Source organism: Scyliorhinus torazame, chromosome 7 (genome assembly GCF_047496885.1).
Source record: "Scyliorhinus torazame isolate Kashiwa2021f chromosome 7, sScyTor2.1, whole genome shotgun sequence".
NCBI classification, from domain to species: Eukaryota; Metazoa; Chordata; class Chondrichthyes; order Carcharhiniformes; family Scyliorhinidae; genus Scyliorhinus; species Scyliorhinus torazame.
The window spans coordinates 23,482,016-23,493,357 of NC_092713.1; the positions used below are offsets into that span (position 1 = coordinate 23,482,016).

General features: G+C 47.4%; 1 protein-coding gene across 1 annotated transcript in view; it reads right to left on the reverse strand.

Annotated features, from left to right (window-relative positions):
- LOC140426089 (calcium-activated chloride channel regulator 1-like) overlaps window positions 1–6,360 on the reverse strand; it is an 84,503-nt gene extending 78,143 nt beyond the window's left edge. The window contains exons 1-3 of the mRNA XM_072510432.1: window positions 6,199–6,360; window positions 5,005–5,148; window positions 1,619–1,766 (exon numbers count right to left, since the gene is read on the reverse strand). Of these exons, the coding sequence (XP_072366533.1) occupies window positions 1,619–1,766; window positions 5,005–5,148; window positions 6,199–6,360 (454 nt within the window). The remainder of the gene's footprint in view (window positions 1–1,618; window positions 1,767–5,004; window positions 5,149–6,198) is intronic.
- Window positions 6,361–11,342: the final 4,982 nt, after the last annotated feature.

The window sequence follows — 11,342 nt, forward strand, 5'->3', positions numbered from 1 at the left end:
AAAACCACAAGCGTAAGACCAATACCGGTCAGACCTCCAAGATTCGGAAGTGTGTTATTTGCATGCGTACTAACAGGGGTATAAGGTAAACCTGAGAGATTTTGTTGCGTTAAAACTGTCGGGAGTTTTATAGACCGGAAATTAGCTTGAGCCGTACCCATGTTTGCATCACCACTTTATTCCCCCCTGTTCCAAATTCGATAGAAACCCCAGAGATAGAGATAGAAATGGCAATGAAGGCAATGGAATGCCTTATGAACCCCCAGGAATTCGAGATCGCAGCGACCAGTAGAGTAGGACAGTGTCCCGTATGGGAAGAGGAAATTCGAAAATATCTCAAAGGGAAAGGATGGCCCCTTTGGAGTGAATTTTGTGCGACCGATGAAACAGGTCCCGGAAGTATAGGGCATACTTGGTGGGAGAACCTGACAGAGATCCATAGGAAGAGCTTCGGGAAAGCTCGTAAGCCGATGCCAATCGTGTCCTGCTTGGCATAATTGCGAGGCACAGAGGAGGTTGTGAGGACGCTCCGCAGAGAGATTGAGGAGAGAGACAAGAGTAGTGACGGAGACGTGAGTAAGTACAAGAAAGTTAACAGGGAACTGAGAGAGCAGTTAGCGGCGAAGGACAAGGAGATGGCGGATGTCAAACGGGCACACCAATCTTGTCTCGCCCATTTAAGCAGCTTTCAGTCGCAATATGATAAGGCCTACCAAGACACGCAAGGTAAGAGAAGAAACAGAACACCAAGTCGAGCAGTTACAGAAACAATGTAACGATTTAAAAGCAGCCCCACGAGCACTCCACAGTTCCACGACGGAACAAAGGCAGAGCTCGGTAGACCACGCTAAATGCCGAAAGCAAATTGCAGACCTGCAATCCCTGCTTTCTGGACAAATTGCCTTGAGAGGGTCGGTACAAGGGTTCTTTAGGCGGTGGCAACCGTTCTTAGACTTTCTGGCAGAACGCTAGACATTGGTCAATGGCAGCAGCAGCTCAGGGGGTGGAGGGGGGTTACTTTATTTTTGTTTATGTTATTTACACTGGAAGGGTCTGAGGGAGTGTATACACCTGTTGTCTTAAGTTGGGGTGTTAATGTTAATTTAATGTTTAGGTACGGAGTTTGGGGGGTTGCTTTTTTAGATTGTGTTTTGTACTTACCCCTGTTGGGTTCTTTTTTCTTTCTCATTTTGTTATTGATATTTTATGAAAACCTTTAATAAAAATTATTTTTTTAAAAAAATCATAGATGGCTGGTGATGCGCCCTCCAACCAGCAGGTGAAAGTACAGACACACCATGTGGTCTCAAGACAGTGGTCATGTGACAAGGCACTCCGCTATAAGTGGGGACACATCCGGTCATCAGCAGATGGTTGTAAGACGTACATGAGGGTAGTACAAAGAAACTCCATGATAACTTGCTCTGTAACAGATCGCTATCTTACAACGTGATTCAATAAAGATCCTGGTTTGGACAAGTCTCAAGTCATTTGGTAGATTCCTTGCTAGACATCGAACACAGAACAAAACAAAGGTAGGTAAAGAGTGTCAAAGTAACTGATCTGCTCCTTTCCTCTGTAATCAGTGATGAAGTACATACTTACAAGGGTTAATTACCTTTTGAGGCAAAAACAGGAATAAGACTGTTTAGTATAAAGTTTGGGGTGAAGTGAATATACCGGCCCTTCTCTCCACATCCACCATACTGTAGAGTGTACGGGTCATCTCCATATTTAAGGTACGATTCAGCAACGATCACATCAGCCTAGGGAAAGACAAATGGATGTTTTCATATGAGAATCACTGCAACAGAAACACACGCACACACATAACAAAAGGAGTACGCTACCTAGAGCAGAAATATAAATATTAGTAAATATCCTTGCAACACTTGGAGTTGAATTTTTGTGGGGTTTTCCCAATCTGTTGCCATGACTTTGTCCTGTGATTTGGCAAATGTCCACATTATGAGTAATTATAGCCGTGTTACTGAAAGGATAAGTAACCATCCAGGGACTACAGTGTTAAAGTGCCTTGTGTACTCAAAACTGGCTGGACATTCATCATAGTCCGAGAACTTTGTCCCATGGTGCCGAGTGGCCTGGAACAGTCCAGCATTAATAAACTGCTCTGGGTCCCTTCTCCCCTTTGACACCTGCCTCTGGCTCCTCCACTATTGGTGTCGGATCTTAATTTCAATGAATATTTCTGGAGCGGTTCATGTGGGCGGCACAGTGGCGTAATGGTTAGCACTGCCTCTTCACAGCGGCAGTGACCCAGGTTTCTGTTGCAGCGTTGGGTGACTGTGAAGTTTGCACACTCTCTGTGTGTCTGCGGGTGCTTCCTCCGGTTGCTCCGGTTTCCTCCCACACTCCAAAGATGGGCGGTTTAGGTAGATTGGCCAGATACATTACACCATAGGATCCAAAGATGTGCAGGTTAGGTGGAGTTATGGGATTACAGGGACAGAGGAGGGGGAGTGAGCCTTGGAGGGTCAGTGCAGACTCAGTGGGCCAAATGGCCTCCTTCTGCACTGTAGGAATTCTCTGTTTCGACTCCACCTCCTCCCACCCTCCTGGAGACAGGTGCCCGATTCATCAATGTCCCTTGGATCCAGCAGCGTATTTTCTAATTTTTTTCCCCATGTTCCCTGATGCCAGAAACCCATTCCGAGGTCTCCGATGGCCCCTCTATTCTAATATTTAATGGCAACCCCCATGTAATGCTCCTAGACTTTGGTCCCGTAACTGTTATGCTTCCTTATGTCATAAACTCCATTCTCAATACAGTACACAGCCCTGGATCAATGGAACCGAGACTCCTTGCCCCAATGCAGATTCCCAGAAGATCCAATGTGCAATATGGAGAGATGCTGGCCTCTACCCAGTCAGTGCTGTCAGAGCCTGTCACCTGGCTTTCCTCAGTACTACCATCTCCTGGAATGGCCTCTGTAAGGATCCTCCTGCTTAAACCTGGTTTCCCCCGTGTATCCCCTTTATTTTCTGTTATTTCTGGACAGTTGCTCGGACCTATGCCTTTCAGAAGGACTTCACTTTAATTTTAAAAACAATGGACCCCACCCCCGGCACAATGTACTGTTTGGTCTGGTCTCTGGACATCCCCGATACAATGTACTGTTTGGTCTGGTCTCTGGACATCCCCGGTACAATGTGCTGTTTGGTCTGGTCTCTGGACATCCCCGGTACAATGTGCTGTTTGGTCTGGTCTCTGGACATCCCCGGTACAATGTACTGTTTGGTCTGGTCTCTGGACATCCCCGGTACAATGTGCTGTTTGGTCTGGTCTCTGGACATCCCCGATACAATGTGCTGTTTGGTCTGGTCTCTGGACATCCCCGGTACAATGTGCTGTTTGGTCTGGTCTCTGGACATCCCCGGTACAATGTGCTGTTTGGTCTGGTCTCTGGACATCCCCGGTACAATGTGCTGTTTGGTTTGGCCTCTGGACACCCCCGGTACAATGTGCTGTTTGGTTTGGCCTCTGGACACCCCCGGTACAATGTGCTGTTTGGTTTGGCCTCTAGACATCCCCGGTACAATGTGCTGTTTGGTTTGGTCTCTGGACACCCCCGGTACAATGTGCTGTTTGGTTTGGCCTCTGGACACCCCCGGTACAATGTGCTGTTTGGTTTGGCCTCTGGACACCCCCGGTACAATGTGCTGTTTAGTTTGGCCTCTGGACACCCCCGGTACAATGTGCTGTTTAGTTTGGCCTCTGGATACCCCCGGTACAATGTGCTGTTTAGTTTGGCCTCTGGACATCCCCGGTACAATGTGCTGTTTGGTCTGGTCTCTGGACATCCCCGGTACAATGTGCTGTTTCGTTTGGCCTCTAGACATCCCCGGTACAATGTGCTGTTTGGTCTGGTCTCTGGACACCCCCGGTACAATGTGCTGTTTGGTCTGGTCTCTGGACACCCCCGGTACAATGTGCTGTTTGGTCTGGTCTCTGGACATCCCCGGTACAATGTGCTGTTTGGTCTGGTCTCTGGACACCCCCGGTACAATGTGCTGTTTGGTCTGGTCTCTGGACACCCCCGGTACAATGTGCTGTTTAGTTTGGCCTCTGGACACCCCCGGTACAATGTGTAATTTGGTTTGGCCTCTGGAGATCCGGTATAATGTCCATCCTAAAGCACCAGAACAATTTCACAAATATCATGTAACAAAAACAGAACTTATTATAAACAAACACGTTAGGAGCGGGAGTAGGTCATCCAATAAGATTTTGGCTGACCTGATTGTGCCCTGAGTGACACTTTCCTGCCATCCCTGATACTCTTTGACTCCCTTGTGAGTCAAGAATCTATCTACGTCTGCCTTAAAACTATTCAATGACCCTGCCTCCTCTACTTCCTGGGAAAGAGAGGTCCACAGACTCATGACCTTCTGCGGGACAAGAATTTCTCCTCCACTCTGTCGTAAATGGCAGATCCCTTGGGCGGGATTCTCCGCCCGCCAGCCCTGTTTTCCAGCGTGGCGCCCCCTCGCCAGCAGCGGGATTCCCCGCCACGCTGCCAGCGAATGGGGTTCTCCATTGTGGCCACCCCAACGCCGCCGGGAAACCCGCGGGTGTGGGTGCGTTGCGGCGAAGAGGAGGCTCCCACCGACGGAGAATCCCGCAGCTTATATTGAAAACCATGTACCCATTTCTCAACTCTGACACAAGCGATTGACACTTTAAGAGTTCATTGCAAAAGATTTCCTCTTTTCTTGTTAAATAGGGTATTCTTTAACTCACTATGGGTGAGTTGTTCAGTAATAGATAGTCAGTGCGACAACATGCACATTTAATCAAACCTTTAGGAAGTGTCAGATTCCGCTGGGAATTTCCGTGGAATTGCACCGGTTCTGCCGGAAGTTTGGCAGAAGCTTGGTGCAAAGATCCACTACCAAGTGTTAACAGGTTTTCAAGAGAATTCCCAGGGGCCAACAAGGATCAGGCTTGAAGGGATTTGTCAGTCTTCGCCGCTCACGTCTTACCTTCTCGTAGGATTCAGTCGTGGGTCTGTGAATGGAGCTGGAATTAACCGGCCATGTTCGAGGCAGCAGGATTTTCACATCCGAATAATAAACCTGTTGCTTGGTTGCCTGGTGAAGGTAGGAGGAGGCAGCTGTCACTATTTCCTGTGAAGCAAAGGCAAACTTGAAATCATGATCTTGCTTCATTAATGGAATGATCGCCGTAGAATTCTGTTCGGTTGGCGGTCGGCAGCACCACCCAAAGCTGCAGGCTGGCTGTCCGACCTCTCGGAATCTTTCCAAATGGAGAAAATCAAATTCGCCATCCGAGGGTCAGACGACGGCTTCCACAGAATGTGGGAGCCATTCACCCAATTGTTCCGGGACCTGTTTGTGGCCAACGAACAAGCAGAAGAATGGCCAGGTAGCCAAGAACCAGGGGAAAGTAGCCAAGGCGTGAGAGGGAGCGATAGACCCAGGGGAGAGGGCGGGGGGGGACAGCTAAACCTAAGAGAAAAGAAAGGTGAACCACCAGGAGAAGGGGAAGGGGGGCAGATGGGGAGGGAAGAGGACGGAGACAGGAAACAATAGAGGGGAAACAGAGATGGGAGAGGGTAGGCAAGGGAATAATAGCCGGAAGGAGAGCATGGGAGATGATAGCAAACTTGGCAAACACAGGAACAGAGAGCAAGGAAAATACGGGCAAAAGACGGGACGAGCGGCCGAAGCGGAGGTGAATGCGAGACGACAACGGCAGCGAAATCCGTCCGGGAGAAGCAAGTGACAACACCAACACCAGATCCATTCCCGTATTGCCCTCTCTGTATTGGACATAACCAATGTAATTGTTTCTCCGGCACCCAAATGTATATGCACCTCCCCAGTTCCCACCCCCCCCCCCCACAAACAGGTGCCTTAGGTGTTAAAAATAATATTGCTAACTGTACAGAGTTGCTGTTGTTGAGCTAGTGTACAATATCATACCAGTTTTTTTTTTCTTTAGTTTTCTTCTCTTCTCTGTATATGAATTTTATTCTGTGTACATAACTGTAAATATACTTTGTTCAAAAACCCAATAAAAAACATTTATTTAAAAAAATTAATGGAATGCTGGCAGGGAAGAGGACTTAACATATTTCTTTCATTCTTCCCCCTTCTCATTCTAAACAAAGCAGAGGCTATTACACTTCTTCAGATAGCACATCAATATCTCACCTGAATATTTCCAATCATCTTGTCATTATATTGGATTCCGGGGTTAATGGCAATAAGTACGTCTCTATATCCATTATTCTCCAACTTTAGTCCAGAACCGTTTGTAATATAATCACACAGAAGATAGCTGAGCACCAAGTCAAAGGTTTTTTGAACCCTCATCATTGCACTCTGGCTTTGGTCTGCTCAAGAATACTTCCTGTGTATTAAATGACACATTGGCTGTGTCACTCACATCCTGAGAATGAGTTGAAAATAATTATTGGAGGGCTGTGCTTGTACTAAGAAGAGAGTGAAATGACACCAGAAGATTCAGAGTCTGCGACCATGACCAGGAGTTGGATTAGGAATAAATCTAAAACCACCAAACCAAACAGAAGGCATGAGTCCCTTCACACATTAAATTTATAAAAAGTCCCTTACTCTGAGGGGCCAGATGAGTGAAGTTTGAAGTGAATTTAATTTATGGCTTCAGTTCGAGGGAAGTCATTTTCTCATCAAGGTTTATACAGCCCAGACAAATTGATGATCAGAAGGATGCCTACCTAAACTTCTCGCCTTAACATACTCTGCACTTCAACACAGCGTAGGGCAATCATGTGGGAACGTGTTCTGTGGTTAGGTTTATTCATGTTGCAATCCTGTCAGAATTAAGTGCATGCTCTAATTATAAGTGAGAGCAATTGTTACTAATTGGGAAAAGGTTAGGGCGTTATAGAAAATAGGATCAGGGGTAGTCCATTCGGCCCTTTCACTCTGCTCTGCTATTCAATATAATCATGGCTGGTCCTCTTGCCGGGGTTTTCTGGCTATCCCTCGGCAGTTTTCTCCAGGTGAGTGTTAATGGTGCCATTAAGGGATGAAGAGTGTTTATGGCAGCAAAAGGTGAGATAGCAGAATGTGTTAATGTCATGGACATAGACAAGGGGGAGTGTGAATTGTGCCATTTCATGGACATAATGGCTCGTTTGCCCTTTCAACTCTTGCATGTCCACACGTCTGCCCTGAGCCTGCTGCATTGCTCCATTGATGCCCAACGCAAACTGGAAGAACAAAGCCTCATCTTCTGATCACCCCGCCCCCCCCCCACCTTTTCATTGTTTGGTGTTAGTAGTTTTTACGCACCTTGGCCTGCCCAACACAGCCCCACCTCTCCCCCGTTTGCCACCTGCCCCAGGTTGCTCAGTTTCTCCCATTAACACATTCTGCTATCTCACCTTTTGCCACCAATAGCACTCTTCATCCCTTAGAGGCACCATTGACACTCCCCTTTGTGTCATGTCTATGACATATTTGTCAATGCCTCCTTTTCCCCGACCTATCCTTTGTGGCCACCTAAAATGGTGTCCAGCAAGGGATGCTGGGAAAAGTGGTCAAGCATGTGGTCAAGCAGGCTGCAGGCAGATCAAATAAAACTACAGAAAAAGGCTTCGCAGACTTCAAACAAATTCACAGCTTGATGCGAATAACATAAGTAAAGGACTATCTCCAGGCCACCAACAGGATCAATAGAGCTGTCTTGTTAATCACAATTGTTTACCAGGCACAGCGTCACCTAACTTCCTTATTTGGATGGGCCTACATGTTTCCAACACTTTCAAGCATGGCCACTGAGTGCCCACCCCAAAATTGATGTGGCAGCCCCTGATTGGACTTTATCGATCAGGCTGATCGAGCCCTGATCAATTGATTGACAAATGACCCAGAGACCGCCCACCAAAAGAGTCACGAAATGCAAACAGCAGAAGAGTTACTGCACTGATTCATTCTTTCTCTGAGCAGCAGTAACTAACAACGGTGACGTCCACCAGCCGACGAAGGAGATCATCCACACTACCAACAGAAGGAAGACCAGAGCCAGAAGAGAACCAGATTGATAACCAACTACAGACAACAGGCCTGTATCTGCCCAATGCTTGTCAGCCTTTGCCAAGTCAAGTTCAGATCTTGGAACTATTGGGGTATAGTGTCACCTATGATTGGGAGTGTTTGATTGAATAACCATAAGCATTGTGTGAGCGTGAATAAATATTGTTCATTTTTATAAACTGAGTCTCTTAGTCATCTGTCCACCGTATACGAGTTAAGACACACTGTGGTTTAGAAAGGGCAACATGTTGGCACCCCAGATGGGACGCGATTAGCAGTAACGATTGTTGCTCTGAAAGATCCCACAAATCTAATTAAAATCAGAAACCACAGGCGTATACGATTAGGATCGGAAAATAGGTCATAAACCGGACCCGTAGTCCAATCAACCCCCCCCCCCCCCATAGCCAGAGATGAGCGACCGGAGTTCGCAGGTAGCAAAGTGTCCCATATGGGAGGAGAACATTTGGGAATATATGAAGAGAAAGGGATGGGTCCTTTGGGCAGAATTTTGTGAGAATACAGAGACAGGTCCCGGAGCAATAGGACGAACCTATTGTGAGCACCTGAATAAAGCGCATGGAAAGCGCGTGCTAAAGTATAAGAAAGTGATTGCAGTAATGTGCTGCATGGCGCAACTAATGGGAACAGAGGAGGTCTTATCGACCGTCCGCATGCAACTAGCAGACGGAAAAGAGGAAGTAAAGAAATCATAGGAGCATTAAGAGAGGAAATAAAGCATTTAAACAAAGCACATCAGCAAGAGCTAATTCAAGTAACAAATGCCTGGAAGGAAGAAGGGAAGGTAAGCAGCACATGGCAGGGCGAGGTAGATAGAATAAAGAACGAATGGCAGGGAGACGCAGATAGAGCAAAAAGTGCCTGGCAAGGAGACGTCGATAGGGTAAACAACGCACACCAGCAGGAGATAGCAAAGCTGCAGGACGAGATAGCACAATTAAAAGTGGAAGGGCAAAAGGACGTGGCAAAATTAAAAGATGAGAGTCAGGATTAGGTGAAGGAATTAAAAGAGGAACAGCAGACAGAGATAAAAAGATTACAGAGAGAGCTGAAAAAGACAGGGAGATTAGAGATCTAAAATGTTCAAACCAGGCTAACGTGGTGCATTTAGGCAGCTTTCAAACTCAATGTGAAAAAGCTTACCAAGAGACCCAACGGGCTGCCGTGGTAAGAGATGAGGCCTAGCAGAAGGTCACCCGCTTAGACGTGAAGTGCAGCAATCTGCAGGCAGCATTAAAAGCGCTCCATCAGACCAGTCAGGATCAGCGACAAGCGACCGCTGACCATTCTAACTGCCAGCGCAAAATTAATAAATTAAAATCATTGCTCTCGGTCCAAGATGGTTTTCCAAGAAGTAGATTTAGGACTGAATTTAGGAGGAACTTCTTCACCCAAAGGGTTGTGAATCTATGGAATTCCTTGCCCAGTGAAGCAGTAGAGGCTCCTCCATTAAATGTTTTTAAGATAAAGATAGATAGTTTTTTGAAGAATAAAGGGATTAAGGGGTATGGTGTTCGGGCCGGAGAGTGGAGCTGAGTCCACAAAAGATCAGCCATGATCTCATTGAATGGCGGAGCAGGCTCGAGGGGCCAGATGGCCTACTCCTGCTCCTAGTTCTTATGTTCTTATGGGTACCTTCGGGACAGTTGAGTTAGGAGAGAAACAGAGGGCAGATTGGGCAGATCTTCATGAAAAGGCAAAAATGTACGTCATGGAGACCGAGAGTTGGGATCCCCCACCACAACCCCCAGAAATAACCATACCGAACGCGCCACCACTAACCACAGAGAAAGTTGTACCCGTTAAACCACCGGATTCACCGCCAGTGCCAATGCACCCAGTCAGCACCGAGAGGGAGGGAGGGGATAGCCTAAGCCGGGCAATTACCAAGACAACTCCACTTACAGTGACCCAACTGAGTGATGCCTGTAGTAAAATCACCACTACCGCAGACCCACACTGCTTCTTTGAGGAGATTAGACAACAGAAAATAATGTCTGGGCGAGGCAAAAGGGAGGAAGTAAAACGCATAGTAACGTGCCTTAGTCTGTCAGTCAGGCCAGCATTACCATCACTCCAAAACGTGGGACAAGGAACTTTAGAGGACATGAAAGAGGCCATATCAACAGCAGTGGGATATAATAAGGGAGATCCCGTAGATGGTTTAAACAAATGTAGGCAAAGGAAAGGGGAACATCCGGCCGCCTTCGCTAGTCGGCACTGGATTCATTTTAAAGGGGTGTATGGAGACTTGCAGTGCTCTGCATTAGATAACTCCGACTCCTCCAAATGGGCACAGATGTTAGTATCCCACGCTACCGAGGCAGGCAAAAAGGCTTGCATAAATTTTGACTCCGCCTACCACACGCACAATGAAGCACAGGTTCTTCACCGCTTATCCAGAGTTTGGGAACAGTCAGTCCAGGAGACCCACGAGCACGTATCGATAAGGAGGCAACTATGCATCCTCTGAGGGCTAACCAGGGTCCAGCGTGGCGAAAGGAGTGTAGAGAACCCCAGTACCCAAGGGATCCGGCCCCGCCGTACATGCCTCAGGGAAGGGATAGGGTAGTATGGTTTAATTGTGGACAATCAAGCCATTTTGCTCGTGATTGCGGGAGTCCCCCAGCATCGTACACACGACCCCCGAGACCACCCGTCCCCTTGCCTAGATCAAACCCCAGATGTGACCGGGAACGCTACCCACGCCAGTTTGAAGAACCCAGCCGCCCCATGCATAATGTGGATACTTACGCGCACAAACTTGCCTATAACTCACTAGACTGACGGTGTCCGGCCTCTCCGATGTGGGTTTGCGATACCCGGTGGGATTGAGTTGGAAGACCACTGGTTATAGGAGAGGTCAGAGGCCACCCCATTGAATTCCTTTGGGATACTGGAGGCTCCCAGTCTACCATTAATACATCCACTTTGCACACACGCGTCCCATGGCCGACCACAAATACTATTACACTTAGTGGGTATACTGGACATATGCAAGAGAGTCGTATCACGGCATAGGTAACATAGACACTGATCATTCAGTGGTATTAATCGACCTTCCCCCACCCACCGAGCACATTTTAAGGGTAGATTTCATAAATCGGCACAATCTCTCTTTTGATCCAGTAAGTCGCTGCATCTGGCAGATGGCCACTATCCGTCGCGCCCCATCAATTGTTCCTGTTGGAGAATACGTAAATCGAGTTTGCACAATAGGGGAGTTTTGGTTTTACCCCTGAGCTATTAGCACC